A 23573-nucleotide genomic window follows, 5' to 3' on the forward strand; every position below is an offset into this window, starting at 1 on the left:
CGTTTCAGGTCGGAACTTTTTTTCAGACAGAGAGATGGGGGAGAAACTGGAGGTAAGAAAAGGCCGGAACATACAAGGGCCGGCAACAGATGACTTCACGAAGGGTGAAGTCCATAATGGCCAATTGTTGGCTGGGGTTAAAGGCAGCGATACAAGCAGAGTTACTCCAGCATTTTGTGTCTATCTTTGGTACAAGACAGCATCTGAAGTTCCTTCCGAACCACCACTTCTCTACCTGCACATAATCCATGTGTCTATCCAAAAGTCTGTTGAATGCCCGATCGTATTTGCTTGAACCATCACCGTCAGCAGCACATTCCAGGCACCCACTACCCTGTGTAAAAGACTTGTACCACACGTCTTCTTTAAGCTTTGCCCCTACACCCTCTTGTATTTGAAGATTAAGTTTTGCAGCTTTGATCCGAGTGTTACATTGCGTGAAAGATGCAGTGAAGGGTTATTTTCCAGGGATGGGATATTTGTTAATGAACGTGTTAGAGAGAAAACTGCCAAAATTCCAGAATTGTGCCCAAGACTCCAGGAATTCCAGATTCATTTCCAAAATATTGCAACAAGGCACCAAATAGAAAACACAGAGCGTGACATAATTTCCTTTGAATACATAGTGTGGATGAGGAGAAGTGCATTTTGACTCGCTGCCCAAGGTCATCTGTTACTGGCCCAGATTTGTCCTGGTCTTCACTTGCTTCCACTCACATCTTCCCACCCCCATCGGTCTGAGGGGTGGCATGGTGGCGCAGCATTAGAGTCGCTGCCTTGCAGTGCCACAGACCCAGGTTTGATCCTGTCTACGGGTGTTGTGTGTAAGGAGTTTGTACATTCTCCCCGTGACAGTGTGGGTTTTCTCAGAGATCGTTAGTGTCCTCCCACGCTCCGAAGACATACAGTGCCCTCCATAATGTTTGGGACAAAGACCCATCGTTTATGTATTTGGCTCTGTACCGCACAATTTGAGATTTGTAATAGAAAACAGAAAAAAAAAAATCACATGTGGTTAAAGTGTCAAATTGAAATAAAACCCATTTTTAATACATTTTGGTTTGACCATGTAGAAATTAAAGCAGTGTTTATACATAGTTCCCCCCCCCCCCCCATTTCAGAGCACCATAATGTTTGGGACTCAGCAATGTCATGTAAATGAAAGTAGTCATGTTTCATATTTTGTTGCAGGCAAAGGATATGCAATGACTGCTTGAAGTCTGCGATTCATGGACATCACCAGTTGCTGGGTGTCTTCTCTGGTGATGCTCTGCCAGGTCTGTATTGCAGCCATCTTTAGCTTATGCTTGTCCCCTTCAGTTTTCTCTTCAGCATATAAACGGCATGCTCAATTGGGTTCAGATCGGGTGATTGACTTGGCCACTTAAGAATTGACCATTTTTTAGCTTTGAAAACCCCCTTTGTTGCTTTAGCAGTATATTTGGGATCATTGTCTTGCTGTAGAATGAACCGCCGGCCAATGAGTTTTGAGGCATTTGTTTGACCTTGAGCAGATAGGACGTGTCTATACACGTCAGAATTCATTATGCAATTACCATCAGCAGTTGCATCATCAATGAAGATAAGTGAGCCAGTACCTTCAGCAGCCATACATGCCCAGGCCATAACACCCCCACCACCATGTTTTACAGATAGAAACATAGAAACATAGAAAATAGGTGCAGGAGTAGGCCATTTGGCCCTTCGAGCCTGCACCGCCATTCAATATGATCATGGCTGATCATCCAACTCAGTATCCCGTACCCATTTTCATATTTTTTTTCATATTTCAGATACAGCGCGGAAACAGGCCTTTTCGGCCCACCAAGTCCGCACCGCCCAGTGATCCCCGCACACTAACACTATCCTACACACACTAGGGACAATTTTTACATATACCCAGTCAATTAACCTACATACCTGTACGTCTTTGGAGTGTGGGAGGAAACCGAAGATCTCGGAGAAAACCCACGCAGGTCACGGGGAGAACGTACAAACTCCTTACAGTGCAGCACCCGTAGTCAGGATCGAACCTGAGTCTCCGGCGCTGCATTCGCTGTAAAGCAGCAACTCTACCGCTGCGCTACCGTACCTGCCTTCTCGCCATACCCCCTGATCGCTTTAGCCACAAGGGCCATATCTAACTCCCTCTTAAATATAGCCAATGAACTGCTATATGGTGCTCTGAAACAGTGAGTACAAGATGAGGTGGTATGCTTTGGATCTTGGGCAGTTCCATCTCTCCTCCATACTTTGCTCTTGCCATCAGTCTGATACAAGTTAATCTTCATCTCATCTGTTCACAAGACTTTTTCCAGAACTGTGATTGCTCTTTTAAGTACTTCTTGGCAAATTGTAACCTGACCATTCTATTTTTGTGCCTAACCAGTGGTTTGCATCTTGCAGTGTAGCCTCTGTATTTTTGTTCATGAAGTCTTCTGCGGACAGTGGTCAATGACAAATCCACACCTGACTCCTGAAGTGTGTTTCTGATCTGTCGGACAGGTGTTTGGGGATTTTTCTTTATCATAGAGAGAATTCTTCTGTCATCAGCTGTAGAGGTCTTCCTTGGCCTGCCAGTCCCTTTGCGATTAGTAAGCTCACCAGTGCTCTCTTTCTTCTTAATGATGTTCCAAACAGTTGATTTTGGTAAGCCTAAGGTTTGGCTGATGTCTCGAACAGTTTTATTCTCGTTTCTCAGTCTCATAATGGCTTCTTTAACTTTCATTGGCACGTTTGGTCCTCATGTTGATAAACAGCAATAAAAGTTTCCAAAGGTGATGGAAAGACTGGAGGAAAGACTAGGTGCTGAGAGCTCACTTATACCTGCATGAAGGAGGCAATTAAACACACCTGAGCAATTACAAACACCTGTGAAGCCATGTGTCCCAAACATTATGGTGCCCTGAAATGGGGGGACTATGTATAAACACAGCTGTAATTTCTACATGGTGAAACCAAAATGTATAAAGATACCCGTTAATAACACCTGACAATGTGCACTTTAACCACATGTGATTTTTTTCTATTACAAATCTCAAATTGTGGAGTACAGAGGCAAATAAATAAATGATGGGTCTTTGTCCCAAACATTTAGGGAGGGCACTGTACAGGTTTGTAGGTTAATTGGCTTGAAATAAATGTAAATTGTCCCTAGTGTGTATAGTGTGGGGATCGTTGGTCGGTGAGGTTTCGGTGTGCCGAAGGACCTGTTTGCACGCTGTAATCTACACTGAACGTAGGATCCCAACCCAAAACATCCCCTATCCATTTCTCCAGAGATGTTGCCCAACCTGCCGCGTTATCCCAGGTTTTTGCCCATGCCTATCCAAAAGTTTTTTAAATGTCACCAAAGTCTTCAACCACCATGTTCCAGGCACGCACCACCTGCTAAAAGACCTTCCCCCAAACATCTTTACATTTTGCCACCCCCACTTTAAAATGATGCCCTCTAGTATTTGACTTTGCCACCCTGGGAAAGAGGTTCTGACAGTCTACCCAATCTATGCCCCTCAGTTTTATACACTTCTATCAGGTCTTGCCTCAACCTCTGACAGGGAGGTTCAGGACTTTCACGCAAGGTCACGATTGAACCCAAGTCTCTGGTGCTGAGCGGCGTTGACTCTACCGCCTAGGGTGGTGGGTATCTGCAACGAGCTGCCAGAGGAGATGGTTGAGGCAGGTATTATAACAATATTTAACCTGTTCACTGCCAAGATTTTTTTTCACTTGTATACTCTGACCATTGTATATTCGGGGTGGCACTGAACAAGTTAAAAGACGTTTGGGCTGGGGGTACATCGAATGGGAAGGTTTAAGGGATTATGGGCCAAAAGTGTAGATGGGGAATCTTAGTTGTCATGACTAAGTTGGGCGGAAGAGCCTGTTTCCATGCTGCATGGCTAACTACGTACTGCACTCTATCTTCCCCTTCACTCTTCCTATTCTACTTGTTTGACTCGATTGTATTTATGCATGTTATTATCAGATTTGGTAGGAGAGCATGCAAACCAAAGCTTTTCACCAAACCTTGGTACACGTGACTATAATAAATTTAAACCCAAGTTCATTCTCTCCCCATCTCCCATGCCTCCCTCCTCCTGATGAATTATCCAAGGTCCTCTGCCAACACAAAACATTCAGGCTTTCTTGGTCCTTTGAGGTCAGGAGTGTTATGGGACAGAGGACACTTACCAGGAGTGTATCCCCAAGGCTCATAATAGGATGGGAAGATTCCAAGGTGACAACCCCGGACAAACTCCTCATAGTCCATGGGCAACAATGGACTGGTGGACGATAGAAACTCGGGGTGGAAAACAATCTAGAAAATACAAATGCAGATTTTAAAACATTTGATAAACAAGTGACGTTGTTATAAGGAACAAATTTCTGGAAGACACAAGGAACTGCAAATGCTGGAATCTTGCGTAGAACATAAAGTGCTGGAGTAACTCGGGTCAGGCCAAGAGCAGGCGTCTGACCTGCTGAGTTACTGTGGATCGTTGACGCTTCAGGTGTCTTCTTGAGACAGATTATAATCGGCCACAGGGAGAAAATTGGAAAAGGGAGATGTGAGTGGGACAAAGCCTGGCAAGTGATAGGTGGATACAGTTTAGAGGTACAGCACAGAAACAGGCTCTTCAGCCCACCGAGCCCACACCGACCAGTGATCCCCAAACATTAACGCATGCCTACACACAATGGGTATAATTTACACTGATACCAGGTATACAAACCCAAGCCAATCAACCTTCAAGCCTGTACGTCTTTGGAATGTGGGAGGAAAGCGTAGTTCTCAGAGGAAACCCACGCAGTCACGGGGAGAACGTACAAACTCTGTACAGACAGATGGAACCCGGGTCTCTGGCGCTGCGAGCGCTGTAAGGCAGCAACTCTACCATCTTGTTTGTGCGAGTGAAGAGAGAGTCCGTGCGTGCCCTATGGTGACGTGATACGCACAGCAGCCCTTGGAAAAAGGTGTTTAGAAAGGAGAATCGTGGAACTTTAAAATGTCTGTAACTTAAAAAATATAAGACCAATTTAAATGAAAGTTGTTATACAGAGTTGCTGCGAGAGTGGTGATTAAGGTGGCGCAAAAACTGTGGCGCTATGGTCCACCGTTTTGGCGAAATCACAGAAATACATAGATAGATACATAGATATATATATATATAATATATATGTATACACACAAGATCTGAGTTTTAGTAATATAAAAAATATATATAGATATAGATAGATATGTAGATGGATAGACTAGACTAAAAGGACCCATTGGGCCCAAACCTCTCCTGCATTGGTGCAGCACCCTCTCCTCCCCCTCCCCCCCCTAGCCCCCCCTCCACCCCCCCATTCCATCCCCAACCCCCCTTATCTTCCCTTCCCCTGTCCACCTTCCCCTCAACCCTCTTATCCTCCCCCCCCCCCCCGAGATAGATTTAAACTTTAAAATGTGAATAACTTAAAAAATATAACACCGATTTCAATGAAACTCCTTCCATTAGCACCAAAGGGACGACGGTGAGTAAGGTGGGCCTAAAATTGTCACGTTATCATGTACCGTTTTGGCTGTAGTTCAGGAACAAACAAACAAACAATAGTTTTAGTATATAGATGGTAACCTGAAGTAGTTTTGAGACTAATATACAACATAAATTTTATTCGGGACAAATCTAATAGCTCAACTTTATTTTCTCGAGTTTCAAAACTTGGAACAGTAGAATACAATGTGCAGTGTTCTTGTCAGGCAGAACTGTATTAGATAGCGAGCAAGAGCCAGGTCTTCAGCAATCTGTGCTCATTTAAGCAAGAGTTTAGTTTCATCAAAATAATTACCAATCTAAACAATAGTCACATCCCAGATCATTAAGATACAATTTCATTTGGCTTATTTATGATTTCAGTTTTTGGCATTTATTCCCCGCCACCTCATTAGGCACTTTGTAGACCAATTTTTACACCAGTTATATACAATCTGCTCCAATGATGCCAGTCCCAAATCAGTACGGCTCAGAACATTAAATTGCCTTAATGGGGATAATGTTCATTTATATAAAGCAATGATCGTCAATGGCAGGTGGTGTGTACATCAGCCACAGATTGAGATTAGTTTTAGTTTAGTTTAGAGATAGAGCATGGAAACAGGCCCTTCGGCCCATCGAGTCTGCGCCAACCACCGATTACCCACTCACATTTGTTCTACGTTATCCCACTTTTCATCCACTCCCTAGCACCCGGGGGCAATTTACAGAAGACAATCAACCTACAAACCTGAACGTGAACGTCTTTGGGATGTGGGAGGAAACCCACACAGATCGCAGGAGTGTGTGCAAACTCTGCATTCAGACAGCACCAAGGGTCAGGATTGAACCCAGGTCTCAGGTGCCGTGAGGCAGCAACTCTACTCCTGTGCCTCTGTACCACCCTCAAAGGGAATTTAGATCTCCATTTAAAGAAAAATACTTCAGTTCTGCATCGACGTTTCCAATTCAAATAGAAAATGTAACAAACTAGTCCCACTTGCCTGCGCTTGGCCCATATACCTCCAAACCTGCCCTAAACAGTTAGACAGGTGCATGGATAGGACAGGTTTGGAGGGATATGGACCAAGCGCAGGCAAGTGGGACTAGTGTAGCTGGGACATTGTTGGCGGTGTGGGCGAGTTGGGTCTGTTTCCACACTGTATCACTCTGACTAAACTAGACATTTTAGATTAACGCCACCATGTACAATGCCTTGCTCTGCCATGCCAATTCATTGTGAATACGCCAACATTTCAGACAGCAAGGCACAGCTGCTGCCTCACAGCACCAGAGACCAAGGTTCAATCCTGATCTCAGGTGATGCCTGTTTGGAGTTTACACGTTCTCCCTATGACCGCGTGGGTTTCCTCAGGGTGTTCCGGTTTCCTCTCGCTTCCCAAAGACAAGCAGGTTTGTTGGTTAATTGCCCCACCCCCCCTCATGTGAGAAAGTGGGGTAACATAGACACAAGGTGAATGGGAGATCGATGGATGGCGTTGAGTAGGTGGGCCGAAGGGCCTGTTTCCACACAGAATCTCTGAACTAAACTAAAGACAAACTGTTCGACTAGTTTCACTATCTGTACAACTCATTATCACCGACCCCACAGCCAACAATGGACCATTGTGGGCTCCAAATTTACTTTGTGCATATCTTTTTGCATATATTTCATTCATTGTGAATACTCCAACATTTCAGACAGCAAGGCACAGCTGCTGCCTCACAGCACCAGAGACCCAGGTTCAATCCTGATCACAGGTGCTGCCTGTTTGATGTTTGACCCAAAACGTCACCTATTCCTTTTCTCCAGAGATGCTGCCTGACCCACTTAGTTATTCCAGTTTTTTTGTGTCTATCGTCAGTTTAAATCAGCATCTGTAGTTCCTTCCTAGACACAAATGAGAAAGTTGCTTGAACGTAAAGGGTGCAAATGATCATCAGGTACACAGGAGAAGGGCATCCAGTCTGGGTGTGGAGTCAATGCATCCCCGGCTGAGGGGACAGAAGGCCAAGTACCCACCTTAACTCGGTCAGCTCTGTTGTTGAACAGCCCAATGCGTCGGATGGTGCTGAGGATGGGGTCCTTGCTATCATCGAGCATGTTGTGCGTCGTCACAGGAGGTAGACTTTGGCGCTGGAGTTGGGGGAGGGCAAATTTCCAATCAATGGCTGCAGTAACAGTGAAACATTTTAAAGTAGAAAGCATTTTATCGGGATGCATGGCTGCACGGTTTGGCAGCCCCACCCAAGACCCCAATAAACTGCAGAGAATTGTGGACGCCCAGCCCAGCCCATCACACAAACCAACCTCCCTTCGATTGATTCCATCTACACTTCACGCTGCCTTGGCAAGGCCACCAGCATAGTCAAGGATTAGTCACACCCCGGTCCACTCCTTCTTCCCTCCACTCCCATCAGGCAAGTGGCGGCACGGTGGCGCAGCGGTAGAGTTGCTGCCTTACAGCGAATGCGGTCCGGAGACCCAGGTTCGATTCCGACTACGGGCGCCGCCTGTACGGAGTTTGTACGTTCGCCCCGTGACCTGCGTGAGTTTTCTCCGAGATCGTCGGTTTCCTCACACACTCCAAAGACATACAGGTATGTAGGTTAATTGACTGGGCAAATGTAAAAATTGTCCCTAGTGGGTGAAGGATAGTGTTAGTGTGCGGGGATCGCTGGGCGGCGCGGACCCGGTGGGCCGAAGAGCCTGTTTCTGCGCTGTATCTCTAAATCTAAAAAAAAAATCTAAAGTGGTACAGGGCACGAAAACACACACCTCTAGATTCAGGGACTTTCTTCCCAGCTGTTATCAGGCAACTGAATCATCCTATAACCAACTAGAGAGCAGTCCTGAGCTATTATCACCACACTGGAGACCCTCGGACTATCTTTGATAGGACTTTACCCTGCATTCATGTTATTCCCTTTACCCTTCATCTGTACACTGTGGATGGCTTGATTGTAATCATGTTTCTGCTGACTGGCTAGCACGCAAATGTTTTTCACTGTACCTCAGTACACGTGACAATGAACCAAACTAAAATTAAAAGTATCATAGGAAAACCGTATGCAATAAAACTAACAGTAAACCACTCTTTACATTCACCAGAATAGAATTGACTTCCCTCTAAAGGCAGCAAGTCTGTAGCACCACCAACGAGTTGAATTAAATAGCAGGACCAATTAGAAAATATATTCAAACATTTGAAACCAGCTTAAGATGAGAGTCCTACAGAGTTTACAGCATCACTCTCATTAACACTCGACTAATTTACAGTGTCCCTTCTCGTTATTGCCATCTGTATTTCTGGAAAGTTCACCCTTAATCCAGTTGAAATGCAAGGCAGAGGTCAGAAAGGTTATCGCAGGGATAGGGATCAATGATGGGCAAAAGGGTTTGACATCCAGAGTGACCATGATTTAACCAAGCATCAGAATCATGCATTTATAAAGTGGCCTGAGAAAGGTTTATTTTTTAAAGAAACTCAGTGGTGTGTGCTGAGATCACACTGCCAGAGGAGATGGGGGAGGCCCATATGATGATAGCAATTAAGATGTGTTTAGATAGACACGTGGATATGCAGGGAATGGCAGGATGTAGACCACGTGCAGGCAGAGGAGATTAGTTTATCTTTGCATCATGTATGGCACAGACGTTGTGGGCCGAAGGGCCTGTTCCATTGCTGCATGTTCTAATAGAGATGAGAGGATGAGAGACAGTCTTCGATTCATATTTAAAAACTAGCAGGTAGCAAGCACATTAATAATAATTAATTGACCCTTCAAAAATATGCCAGAAGATTGGATGTGCCTTGGCCCAGGATTTTAAACAGCAAACTCTGTGTTGGTGATATTTAAAGAAAATACTCATGCTGTTAATATACCAAACATGATACGAAGAAATACATGTACGTTCAATTCAATGATGTCAGTAGAATCTGATTCCTAGGGCATCAGATTATGGACAAACCCTTATGTGACGTGTCTTCAAACGATTCAATTTAAAAGAAAAGTCAAGGAGTTTCAGAATCAGAGAGAGCTGGATTTGTACCGCTTCTTTTGCCACCGTGGGAAAATATCATTTTCAAACTCTAGAATCAAAGAACAGCTTCTTTACCCAGCAAGGGGAAATATAATTTTAGCTCTATCCTGGCCAAAAAACAATGGGTCCATTCCTAGGCATACCTGCGTTGCATAAATGGCTCTTTTCATTATAGTCAAGTCATCACGATCAAGGAACTTGGTCATATCTGGAGTTTCCCCTCTGCAAACACATGATAGAGTCCTGACATTAATGAAAGAGACCGAAATTGGATCCAATATCAAGATGCTCCATCTAAGCTGGCCCCATTTGACCCTAATTCATCGCCCGTTCATTTCCATGCACCCATTATATCTCAACCTTTCTTCCAAGTCCATCCCAATCTCACATCACCTCATTGTGTAGAAAGGAACTGCAGATGCTGGTTTACACTGAAAATAGAATCAAAATGCTGGAGTAACTCAGCAGGACAGGCAGCACCTCTGGAGAGGTGGAATGAGTGATGTTTTGGGTTGAGACCCTACTTCAGAATTATTGTTATTCTCTTCCAGTCCTATAAAAGCTCCAAGATATCTCTGCTCATGTAATTCCCACCACAGAACCTTTCTTCAGATTAGGTCAGAACCAACAAATGGTTCTGACCCAAAACATCATCTCTTCCTTTTCACCAGAGATGCTGCCTGACCCGCCGAGTTATTCCAGCATTTTGTGCCCATCTTTGGTATAATCCAGCATCTGTAGTTCTTCCCTACAGTTATACTCTTCACTTTATTTTATAGCCAAAAGGAGAATTTCATCTCAAGCAGTTTTAATAACTATCAAGTAGAGACTGACCAATGAGAACTTCCATCCTCCATTGTAATTTAGAGAAGGATGTGTTTAACTTACTTCAACAATGCTTCATAAAGTCGCTTTCCAAACTTCTCCTTCACTAAATGAGCAGTGTCCCTGCAAACATAAGTTTGAAAACATATCACATTACTTATTGTAGAAACAGAACTCTACCCGAAACGTCACCTATCCATGTTCTCCAGAGATGCTGCCTAACCCGCTGAGATACTCCAGCGCTTTCGCATTGCTCATTGGCCTAGTTTAATGACACAGCATGGAAACAGGCCTATCGGCACAGCTGTCACTGGCACCATCCGACACACTGGCTACCATTTGCAATTTTACCGAAGCCAATTTGGAATGTGGGGGGGGAAACCGAAGCACCCGGAGAAAACCCATGTGGTCACAGGGAGAATGTGCAAACTCTGAACAGACAGCACCCGTAGCCAGGATCAAGCCTGAGTCTCTGGCAAAGTAATGCCGCAACTCTACCGCTGTGATACTACGCTGTAGTTTGAAATTTTAGCAATTTGCACGTTCTCTTGTGATAATTCATCTGCTGTAACTGTAGTGCAGAAGCCTGTTTGGCCAGGGTACTGATTAAAAAAAAAGGAATACTTTTAATTTGGCAGGTTTATAGCCAAGAGTTGTGGTTGTGGAACAGGTTTTGTCGGTAGTGAAAGGCAACAAGTGAATTGTTTTCTGCAAAAAAACAAAAAGCAAACACCAAGTGCAGTGGGAACTCAGTGGGGCAGGTAGCACCTGTGGACGGAATGGGCAGATGACATTTTGCTTGGGAACGTTTAGACCAATAGTGGGGAGAAGAAAACTGGAAAAGAGGGGTGGAGGGGCCAGACAAAGCCTGGCGAGTGATAGGTGTATATAGGTTGTTGGCAGAAGGGGTGGGGGAATTAGCAGGTGGGTGGATTAAGTGACAAAGGCAGGAGTTGAAAAGGAGTGTCAGATAAAGAGGAGAGGAGTGAAATGCAAAGGCGGAGGGAGGAATAAAGGTGGAAGGTGACAAGGAGGGCAAAGGTGGAAGAAAAAGGAAATTCAGGGATGGGAGATGAGTGTATGAAGGACAAGAAAGGAGTAAGGCAATTTATGGAGGTGGGAATAATGGATGCACATGGGGAAAGTGGTGGGGGGGGGGGGGAATAGGGAAGGCATTACTTAAAATTGGGGAATTCAATGTTTATACCATTGGGTTGTAAGCTACCCAAGTGAAATATCAGGTCCTGTTCCTCCGGTTTGCGTGTGGCCTCACTCTGGCAATAGGGTAGACCATTATTTTATTTTTTCCCCATTGAGTCAAAGGAGTAGAGAACCATTTGAGTTGTACCTCACAGCATTTTTTGCCCTCAAGGGAGGTCTTTCCCCCCCACCCCCCCCCCCCAATAATTGAAAGAATGCTCAACTAAATCCTGGTAAAAGTATCAAACATTAATGTTAAGGGTGTCAGGGGTTATGTTGAGAAGGCAGTAGAATGGGGTTGAGAAGAAAGGTAGATCAGACATGATTGAACGGCAGAGTTGACTTGATGGCTTAATTCTACTGATGAATTCAACTGATGAACGGCACGGTGGCGCAACGGTAGAGTTGCTGCCTTACAGCGAATGCAGCGCCGGAGACTCAGGTTCGATCCTGACTACGTGGGAGTACTGTACTGTAAGGAGTTTGTACGTTCTCCCCGTGACCTGCATGGGTTTTCTCCGAGATCTTCGGTTTCCTCCCACACTCCAAAGACGTACAGGTATGTAGGTTAATTGACTGGGTAAATGTAAAAATTGTCCCTAGTGTGCGTAGGATAGTGTTAATGTATGGGGATCGCTGGGCGGCGTGGACTTGGTGGGCCGAAAAGGCCTGTTTCCGCGCTGTATCTGAAATATGAAAATATGAAAAATAAGATGAAATCTAAAGAAAGGCTTCAACAAAACACATCAATCAACTTCAGTGCCCCTCCAGCTTTACGAAAGATATTTGTTAATCTCACCCCACCCCATTTCATTTCTCACAAGTTATCCCAAGGTCATTCTTGCACTGGAGGCCTTTAACTTTAACCAGAAGAGCTTTATGGTAGGGAGGGAAGATTTAATAGAACCCAAGGGGCAACTTTAAAAAAATATATACACAAAAGGGTGGTGGGTATAGTTGAATAAGCTGGTGGAGGACGTAGTTGAGGCAGGTACGATTGCAATGTTTAAGAAATATTTGGACAGGTATATGGACCAAACAGAGGCAGGTGGGACTAGTGTAGATGGGACATGTTGGTTGGTGTGGGCAAGTTTAGCCTCTTTCCGAGCGGTTTGACTCCAAGAGGACCGATCACTCCAGACTTGTTTTATATACTACATTTTCATTTGACCATCTAATGCTGCAGGTTAAGTGCCCTAATCAGCACATTTGATGTGAAATGTTCAACCCAGTACATTTTGACCAACAAATATAAAACAGCCCTATTCCCAACACCCGGGTGAAAAAAATCTGAAGAAGAATCCCTAACCAAAATGTCACCCATCCATGTCCTCCGGAGATGCTGCCTGACGCAATGAGTTATTCCAGCACTGTGGGTTCTACACAAGATCCCAGTTTTGTTTAAAGATTTTTTTTTAAAGTCGTGGATCAATAAGGCTAAAAACAATTCCAAAAAAACAGGAACAATTTGGGTTGCGCAGCGGTAGAGTTGCTGCCTTACAGCGCCGGAGACCCGGGTTTGATCCCGACTTTGCGTGCTGTCTGTACCGAGTTTGTACGTTCTCCCTGTGACCATGTGGGTTTTCTCTGGGTGCTCAAGGTTTCTCCCATGCTCCAAAGAGTTGCTGGTTTGTAGGTTAATTGGCTTCAGTAAAATTGTAAATTGTCCCTAGTGTGTAGAATAATGCTAGTGTACGCGGCGATTGTAAATCACGGGGCGATTGTAAAATTGTAAATTGTCCCTAGTGTGTAGAATAATGCTAGTGTACGCGGTGATTGTAAATCACGGGGTGATTGTAAAATTGTAAATTGTCCCTAGTGTGTAGAATAATGCTAGTGTACGCGGTGATTGTAAATCACGGGGTGATTGTAAAATTGTAAATTGTCCCTAGTGTGTAGAATAATGCTAGTGTACGCGGCGATTGTAAATCACGGGGCGATTGTAAAATTGTAAATTGTCCCTAGTGTGTAGAATAATGCTAGTGTACGCGGCGATTGTAAATCACGGGGCGATTGTAAAATTGTAAATTGTCCCTAGTGTGTAGAATAATGCTAGTGTACGCGGCGATTGTAAATCACGGGGCGATTGTAAAATTGTAAATTGTCCCTAGTGTGTAGAATAATGCTAGTGTACGCGGCGATTGTAAATCATGGGGCGATTGTAAAATTGTAAATTGTCCCTAGTGTGTAGAATAATGCTAGTGTACGGGGTGATCGCTGGTTGGTAAAGGACCTGTTTGCGCTCTGTATCTCAAGTCGAAAACAGTTGGACCCTCATAGTGAAAAGGGATCGCAATGATCTCATTCAGAATACTGGTTTCAAATGCGCGATTAAAAGATTAAAAAAAGCAGAAGAGATTGGTTTACCAAAGTTGTTTTCTGACCGCCTGCCCCTTCAACGTTTCAACATTGAAGTTGTGGGTTTTTGCTGGCATGATGAAAAATACCACAACAGTAACATCACATTTCTGAACCTAATAAGACAGAACAATACACCGGATGTAAACTGAACAACACTCTAAGAAGGGTCTCGATCCGAAACATCACGCATTCCTTCTCTCCCGAGATGCTGCCTGACCTGCTGAGTTACTCCAGCATTATGTGAATAAACACTCTTTAACATTGTGTAATGATGGATATATTCCTGGCAGATGAAAATTTAAAAGTGTGAAATGAACTGGACCTACATTATTGCCCAAATCCCACGCAAAGTAACATATTTATGTATCTGTGGTGCTGCTGCAAGTAAGAATGTTGTTCCATTTTGGGGACATATGACAATAAAACACTCTGGACTCTTGAGACATACGATTTAAGATAGGCAGGTGGATTTGGAGGAGGTTGATCACATTTGGAGATTAGTTTAGCTTGTGTCATGTTTGGCACAGGCATTGTGGGCCAAAGGGCCTGTTCCTGTGCTGTTCTATGTCGTCATGAAATTTTGCGCTTCCAAAAACACAAAAACTGGCACATTTCTTACCCTGAGAAGGAAGTTTAACCTCGACAACGCTTCTATGAAAAGGTCAACTCCTTTATTTGTAAATTCATATCTGCCGGCTATGAAGAAGCAGAGCGTCTTTTCCAAATTGAAATCCAAGTGGCTGGAATTTGAAAAACACAACACATCCTTAAAAATTCAAAGCAACTGAGAAAACATCTTTCTGTTCATAACAGGAATCTTTGCTCTTATATTTGCACTTTAACATCAACAATAGTTTCAAGGAACACACAGGTTTTGTTTCCTCATATTTTTTCCTTGGATAACCCAATTTCTCCTCCTCCCAGTTAGCCCTCAACAGAAGTTCTATAAATTAATGCTTTACTTCAGGAAGTCTGACCAAGTCTTGGGAAACAAAATGCCGAAGGCAAATTGCAGTAGGATGCAAGGAAGCATAATTAATTGTTCGACTCGTTGACACAATAAGCTTTCGCAACGTTTCGTTTTCTAGAGAGAAATAAAGAAAAAGCGAGAGAGAAAAAGTCAGAGAGCAAAGGCTTTAAAAAAAAAAAAGACACAAAGATCTAGAATAATTCAGCGGGCCAGACTGCATCTCAGTAGAACATTAATAGGTCACAATTTGGGTCGGACCCTCATTCAGATTGGATGAGGGGGGGGGGGGCAGAAAGCTTGGAGGGGGGGGGGTTGGGGTAGGACAAAGTGTTGCAGGTGATAGCTAGACACAGATGGTGGGAAGTACCAGAGATGAAAAGACAGAAGGTGCAAGACAAAAGGATCGAAGAGTTGCAAACCGTGAAGCCAGAAGAAGGAATGTGGGTGGAGGGAGAGAGGGAAGGAGAGAAATAGGCAAGTGCATGTGGAGCACAGGGAAGGGGGGGGGAGAAGAAAGGGAGGCATGGGGAGGGGGTGAAATTCCCTCCTAGCAAATGTTGAAGATAGTTTTGGAAGCAACGCCTCAAGATGCTCGTGTCTGTGCCTGCAGTGAGTAGCACGATAAAAGGTGCTAGGACTAGTGCTAGGACTAGTGCTAGGACTAGAATTAGGCCATTCGGCCCATCAAGTCTACTCTGCCATTCAATCACGGCTGATCTATCTCTCCCTCCCAACCCCATTCTCCTGCCTTTTCCCCATAACCTCTGACATCTGTATATGCCAAGCTTAATCAGATGGAGAGACAGCTTTTACAGCTCATGTTTTCATTGGGCAATAACCCCATGGATTGCAGGTCCCAGACCTGCAGATACAAAAGTCCTAGCGTTTTGTGCTAACACATTAAAAGGCAGCAAAGTGAAGAGGCAGCAGACAATACCCGTAGAAGTGTCCCCGAATGAACTCTTGGATGCGAGACTTGTACAGGGCATGAAGGTTCTGAAACTCGTGCATGGCAGAGAACTTCTTGATGTTCAACCCATTAGGTGTGATCACATCTGAAAAAGTAGTTAACAAATAGAAAATTGCTGCACATCTCAACCAAACTCACAAGGAAGAATACCAATTGATGGGGATTTGGGGATCTTCATTGAGATAGGGGTGTCCTCCATTCATTTGTCGATCCTATCCATATGAATATACACCGATCAGCCAAAACATTATGACCTGATGAGCCAAAACATTATGACCTGATGAGCCAAAACATTATGACCACCTGCCTAATTTGCTGTTGGTCCACCGTGTGCAGCCCCATACGCAGCAGGGTGCGATGCACTGTGTATTGTGACATATTCCTCCCGCGACCACCATTAAAATTTTCTGTGACTTGTGCCACAGTCGACCTTCTGTCAGTTCGGACCAGACAGGATAGCCTTCGTTGCCCTCACGCATCGATGAGCCTTGGGCGCGCAACACCCTGTCGCCGGTTTTTGGATTGCCCCTCCTCGGACCACTGTCGGTAGGTACTCACCACTGCTGACCGGGAGCACCCCACAAGCCTTGCTGTTTCAGAGATGCTCTGACCCGGTTGTCTGACCATAACAATTTGTCCCTTGTCAAAGTTGCTCAGGTCTTTACTCCTGCCCATTTCTCCTGCATCCAACACGTCAACTTCAAGAACGAACTGTTCACTTGCTGCCTAATATATCCTGCCCATTGACAGGTGCCATTGTAACAAGATAACCAATGTTATTCACTTCACCCGTCAATGGTCATAATGTTTTGGCTGATTGGTGTATTATTCCACAAGCTGTTCTTTGGATAGGAAGCAAGCTGATATAACAGAAAGATTTAGTGCTTTTTTTTTTTACAGTAGTATAACACATCTATTCCAAAGAACAGTACCTTGTTTTACATTTCACAAGCAGCAATCTATAAAGACTATTGTTGTCAGGCACAATGCTGGAGTAACTCAACGGGCCAGGCAGCATCTCTGGAGAACGAGGATGGGTGACGTTTTGGGTCGGAAATCATCACCGATCCATGTTCTCCAGGGATGCTGCTTGACCCGCTGAGTTACTCCAGCATTTTAGCTTTCCTTGGCAAACCAGCATCTGCAATTCCTCGATTCTTCACGACTATATTGTGGTTGGATCCACATCTAAATGAACAGCCCAAATTTTAAATCAACCATTTCAATAATTAACTCCCCCCTCCATCCGTTTTTAAATTTTCTCCAAAAACTAAGATTTAGAATACGATAAAACAATTATGGGACCATAGAGACATAGCAAAATAGGTGCAGGAGGAGGCCATTCGGCCCTTTGAGCCAGCACCGCCATTCAATATGATCATGGCTGATCATCCAAAATCAGTACCTAGTTCTGGATTTTTTTCCCATATCCCTCGATTCCCTTAGCCCTAAGAGCCAAATCTAACTCTCTCTTGAACACACTCAGTGAATTGGCCTCCACTGTCTTCTGTGGCAGAGAATTCCACAGATTCACAACTCTCTGGGTGAAGAAGTTTTTCCTCATCTCAGTCCAAAATGGCCTACCCCTTATTCTTAAACTGTGACCCCCTGGTTCTGGACTCCCCCAACATCGGGATTTTTTTTCCTGCATCTAGCCAGTCCAATCCTTTAAGAATTTTCTATGTTTCAAGAAGATTCCCTCTCGCCCTTCTAAATTCCAGTGAATACAAGCCCAGTCGGCTCATTCTTTCATCATATGTCAGTCATATGATGACAATTTTGATCATGATACAAGGAACTGCGGATGCTGGAATCTTCATTAGAACACAGACTTGGAGATTGGGTTCTTGGGACTGCTGCAAGCTTTATAGACAATAGACAATAGGTGCAGGAGTAGGCCATTCGGCCCTTCGAGCCAGCACCGCCATTCAATGTGATCATGGCTGATCATTCTCAATCAGTACCCCGTTCCTGCTTTCTCCCCATACCCCCTGACTCCGCTATCCTTAAGAGCTCTATCTAGCTCTCTCTTGAATGTTCTAGCTCTCTCTTGAATGTAGCTCTCTTTGCAGGTGGATATATAATGATATGCATATGGTCAATCCACGGGTTATGAATGACACGACTTTACACAAACCAATTTTACGTAGAGATATCAGGATATCAATATGCATATTATTTCATATCCAGCTAGAGCTTCCAGCAGTTCCAAAAACACAATCTCCTGAAGATGTGCAGCCAAGGATATCATCAGGCATTTCTGAGGCAGGGTAGAGAGGTGCAGACCTTGCTGAGTGTTAAGTAGGCTTTCCAGCATCTACCGCCTTTGCCCTGACCATTCTGTGCCCTACCTGGATCCATACCAATTTCTCTCACAATCCCACGCCCTCCCTCCTTCCCCTTATAACACCCTCCTGTCTTAACATTTCACAGCTCTCCTCTAATCTCACACTTTATCTTTGCCTCCCTGGCCTTTGTCCAGCCATCCCCCTCCCACATGTATCCACCCATCACTTGCCAGGCTTCGTCATGCCCCCACCTTGCTCTCCTTCCCCTCCCACCCCCCCCCCCCATCAGTCTGAAGGAGGGTCCCAACCCGAAGCGTTCAATGTCAATTCCCTCCACAGATGCAGCCTGTCCTGCTGCATCTGCTTTCCTCATTCAAAAAAAGGTACGGAACCAGCACTCGAGAGAGAGAGAGAGAGAGAGAGAGAGAGAGGGTTCAGGAGACCCTGGAGCAGTGAGAAACTTGCCTGGCTTTTTCTTGATCATGTTCTCCGCCTCCACAGCGGTGATGGCGGACACGGTGGTGAAGACGTGGGCGCAGTGCGCGCTGGCCCGTTCAATGCAGTAGCGATGGTAGATCTGCCGTTCCCCTGCTTCCATGTCAACGTCAAACTGTTTCACAAAGATACCGCAGGTTGGGACTGTGCGGGCTCAGCGAGTCATTTAGTCAAACAGTTTCCTTCCGCCCTCCAAGAACACCAACCCATAAACGGCAGCGGGTAGAACTGCTGTCTCAACGCCAGAGACCCAGATTCGGTCCCGATCTCAGGCGCTGTCTGCGTGGAGTTTGCATGCTCTCCCTGTGACTGCGTGGATCTGTTGGGACTGCTAACTTTCAACCATGAGAAAGCACTGGTGGCAATAAATGGTGGATGGCAGAGGTCAAGCAAAGGTGTCCGAGGAGAAACAATCACCAAATGTCCCAGACACTGCGCGGAAATCTGATATTCCTCGGGAGGGGAAGAAAATTGTTCAATCCAGACGGGAAAGAATTGAACAATAAATATTAAAATCTCTTCAAAGAGCCTAGAAACCGCTGTCTGTGCGGAATTTGAATGTTGTTTGATGACATCATGGATTTCCACCCACATTCCAAAGAGGTGCGGGTTTGTAGGTTAACTGGCCTCTCTAAATTGCCCTCTGGTGTGTAGGGAGTGGGTGAGAAATTGGGAAAATGTCGAACTAGTGCGAACAGGTGATCGATGGTCAATGTGGAATCGGTGGGCCTGTTTCCATGCTGTATCTTGGAAAAAAAAATTATGTTATACAAAAATATTAATTAAACCATGACTTTAAACCATCATTGAGGAGAAATGATTAGGAAATAACATATCTTATCTAAGAATAAAGGGGAGGCCATTTAAAACTGAGGCAAGAAGAAACTTTTTCATCCAGAGAATTGTGAATTTGTGGAATTCTCTGCCACAGAGGGCAGTGGAGGCCAATTCACTGGATGAATTTAAAAGAGAGTTAGATAGAGCTCCAGGGGCTAGTGGAATCAAGGGATGTGGGGAGAAGGCAGGCACGGGTTACTGATTGTGGATGATCAGCCATGATCACAGTGAATGGTGGTGCTGGCTCAAAGGGCCAAGTGGCCTCCTCCTGCACCTAGTTTCTATGTTTCTATCATTGAGGTGAAATAACTTACAAGCTCAAAGTTGCAGTGCTTCTTATTCAGATCTGCACTTGTAATTCTGTAGCCATTATACATTAAAATCAGATTTGACAAACTAACATTTAATTCGAGATCAGATGTCCTAACAAGGGTCATCCTGACTGCAAGAAAGGTCAACGAGACCCAAAGGACTAGTTGCAAAACGCGGCCGTTTTCTGCAGCGGTCTGCTGACTACATTACACAGATGAGCAGGACCCCCAAGGGGCCAGTGCCCTCTACAAACGTCAGGTTCAAGGGATCAAGTAGGAAGCTTTCCCTGTCAATGGCAGCTGCTGAACGAACAAAGCATGTGGTTAAAAAAAGACCAAATGCCCAAAAGCATTATGCTCCCAAGACAAACTGTTTCCACATGCAGAAAAATTCTTTGTTCAGTTTAGAGAAACAGCGCGGAAGCAGGCCCTTCGGCCCACCAAGGCCGCACATTAACATTATCCTACACACAGCAGGGACTATTTACATTTATACCAAGGCTACAAACCTTTGGAGTGTGGGAGGAAACCAAAGATCTGAGAAAACCTACGCAGGTCAGGGGAGAACGTACAAACTCCGTACAGATAGCACCTGCAGTCGGGATCTAGCGCTGTAAGGCAGCATCTCTACTGCTGTGCCACTATGCTGCTTTCTTAACCATCTTAATCCCAATACTTTCAGTGGATATACAACCAAATGCAAATTCCTCCAGCTATTTGCTACCATAATTTCCTCATTTTGGTTCCTTTCACTAAATGCGTTATCCTTTTAAAATTAACATCAACCCTATTCGCCACCATGTTGCCTAGTTAATAGACATATGCCAGTGGTCTACAACTTTCTACTTTATTGCCACCATGGTCAATGTTTGTATCTAAAACAAAGACAAAGTGCTGGAGTAATTCAGCCATGTCTCCGTGATGCCCACAACGCCATACCTACCAATTTCTAACTGTGCTACAAGTTCATCCACTTTGTTCTACACTGCGTGCATATAAATATAACACCTACAGTTCAGTATTCACCATCATCTTCTCAAATTGGTCACCATCTTTGCCTGACCTTAGACTCTTCTCCCTCTAAAATTTCCCCCCATTACATCGGTAGACTCCAGTAACATCCCCTGCCCCCTCCATCCCTTTAACTTCATCCATACATCGGTGTGCACTGTGGTACAGCCTTGTTATGTTGCTGCAAGAATTTCATGGTTCCATTAGCCGGCAGATATTAGAGAGGCACAGAGGAGTAGCTAGTAGAGCTGCTGCCTCAAAGCGTCAGAGACCTGGGATTGTTCCTGCCCTCGGGTTCTCCCTGTGACCACGTGGGTTTCCCTCAGGTGTTCCGGTTTCATTGCAAAGACACATGGGATGGTAGATTAATTGGCCTCTAAATTGCTGCTAGTGTGTAGGGAATGGCGTAAATGGGCGATTGATGATCAGCATGGTGGGCCGAAGGTCCCATTTCCATGCTGTATCTCCAAACAAAGGAGAAACGGGACCATTAAACACCCTTGACCTGACTCTCGGACTCAAGAGATAAAATTAGCAGTTCCACCAACGAGGGAGATTTGTGCACTGTCCTCCTTACAAGCATGCCAAACCCAACTATTATAAATAGTTTAGCACAAGGCCCTAATTACATGGGGTCAGGTCCACCAGGCGGGTCACTAAAAGCCCGCATGCCTGGCACTGAATTCCCAAAACAGATGTGCTAATCTGAGCTCTTCAAAAGGATTTGAGGAGGTCCTACATGGAAAACAATGCAACATCCCATCTGAATCCTAGGAATCCCAAGACCGAACAAGAAATCAGGAACAGGAGCAGGCCCCTCTTCCCTACCGTTCAATATGACCACGGGCCAATTTACTCCAGGCCTCGTGATCATATTGTGTGAATTCTCCAGATATGAAGAGAGCAACATGGCCAAAAGCAAATGTTGCTGGTACTGAGAGTATTGTAGACCTAGGAGGATCTAGGAGTGCAGGTTAAAGTGGACAGGATGTAGCCTCAAGCATGCAAATTCCTTAATCATGCAAGTACTTAGCTATCTTCTCATAAGTTCACAAGTTATAGGAGCAGAATGAAGCCATTTGGCCCCACAAGTCTACTCCACCATTCAATCATGGCTGATCTATCCATCCCTCAATCCCATTCTCCCGCCTTCTCCCCATAATCCTCAATGCCCGCACTAATCAAGAACGGATCAATCTAAACATTAAAACACCACCGGAGACCTGGGTTCGATCCCGATTACGGTTGCTGCCTGTACGGAGTTTGTACGTTCTCCCCGTGACCTGCGTGGGTTTTCTCCAAGATCTTCTCGGTTTCCTCCCACACTCCAAAGACGTACAGGTTTGTAGGTTAAATGGCTTGGTAAATGTTAAAAAAAAAAAAATTGTCCCTAGTGGGTGTAGGATAGTGTTAATGTGTGGGGATCGCTGGTCGGTGCAGACGCGGTGGGCCAAAAGGGCCTGTTTCCGCCCTGTATCTCTAAACTAAAAATATGGAGTCATCCTCTCTCTATACACGAGGGGCAATTAACCTACAAATCAATACATATTTGGAATGTAGGATGAAACATGTTCCCAAAGTTGGGGGAGTCCAGAACAAGGGGCCACAGTTTAAGAATAAGGGGTAGGCCATTTAGAACTGAGATGAGTAAAAGCTTTTTCAGTCAGAGAGTTGTGAATCTGTGGAATTCTCTGCCTCAGAAGGCAGTGGAGGCCAATTCTCTGAATGCATTCAAGGGAGAGCTAGATAGAGCTCTTAAGGATTGCGGAGTCAGGGGGGTATGGGGAGAAGGCAGGAACGGGGTACTGATTGAGAATGGTCAGCCATGATCACATTGAATGGTGGTGCTGGCTCGAAGGGCCGAATGGCCTCCTCCTGCACCTATTGTCTATTGTCTAAACCCATGCGGTCACAGGGAGAACGTGCAAACTCCACACACAAGGCAGCACCTGAGGTCAGGATCAAACCCGGGTCTTCGGTAATGAGAGGCAGCGGCTCTACCAGTTGAGCCACTGGACCGCCCAGTTGTAGATTTCAAAATCGCTCTTGAAGTTACATCGTGGTCAGTCCACTCAGAAGCTTACCTTGTCTAGCCGGTTGTAAAAGTCTGTGTTGCCCGCACACAGATACCTGCCCAGCAAGGTGGCGTGGGTGGTGAAGATTGTTGCAATGGGGTATTGCCGAATGCGGCTTAGAATCAGCCCCACGCCTGCCTGCCATTCATGAAAGTGGGCGATGATTTTTGGTTTGTCTTCAAACTGATCAGCAAGCTGCAAAATAAAAATAAAGATCAAAATAACACAAGCTGTGAAAAAATTCTCTATAAGCAATCCCACTCTGGACTTGTGATACAATGCAGGGACAGGCCCTCTGGCTCACCAACCAGACCATCCTCCACACTAGGGACAGTTTACAATATTTTGCAGAAGCCAATTAATCTACAAATCGGTAGGTCTTTGGAGTGTGGGAGAAAACCCGAGCACCCAGAGAAAAGCCATGTGGTAATAGGGAGAACGTACAAACTCTTTACAGGCTGCACCCAAGGTCGGGGTTGAACCCGGGTCTTTGGCGCTGTGAGGCAGCAACTCTACCTCTGCGCCACCATGCTGCTCCTTCATGGAGAACGGTATACATGTTCGACCCCCATGTTACATTTACGTTAGTTTACAAAATTCCCCTTCAAGGACCACTCTCAGCAGCTGCAGAAAATGGAGCATAACACGACGGAGCTTTAAGCAAAA

General features: G+C 45.0%; 1 protein-coding gene across 2 annotated transcripts in view; it reads right to left on the reverse strand.

Annotated features, from left to right (window-relative positions):
* Nucleotides 1-23573, reverse strand: part of gys2 (glycogen synthase 2) — a 39537-nt gene that overhangs the window by 6198 nt on the left and 9766 nt on the right. For both annotated transcript variants that reach the window (XM_078419975.1, XM_078419976.1), the window contains exons 4-12: nt 22917-23102; nt 18644-18788; nt 15858-15975; nt 14570-14690; nt 13957-14063; nt 10453-10512; nt 9708-9786; nt 7543-7656; nt 4195-4321 (exon numbers count right to left, since the gene is read on the reverse strand). In XM_078419975.1, coding sequence (XP_078276101.1) covers nt 4195-4321; nt 7543-7656; nt 9708-9786; nt 10453-10512; nt 13957-14063; nt 14570-14690; nt 15858-15975; nt 18644-18788; nt 22917-23102 — 1057 coding nt within the window. The remainder of the gene's footprint in view (nt 1-4194; nt 4322-7542; nt 7657-9707; nt 9787-10452; nt 10513-13956; nt 14064-14569; nt 14691-15857; nt 15976-18643; nt 18789-22916; nt 23103-23573) is intronic.

This window comes from Rhinoraja longicauda, chromosome 23, assembly GCF_053455715.1.
Source record: "Rhinoraja longicauda isolate Sanriku21f chromosome 23, sRhiLon1.1, whole genome shotgun sequence".
NCBI classification, from domain to species: domain Eukaryota; kingdom Metazoa; phylum Chordata; class Chondrichthyes; order Rajiformes; family Arhynchobatidae; genus Rhinoraja; species Rhinoraja longicauda.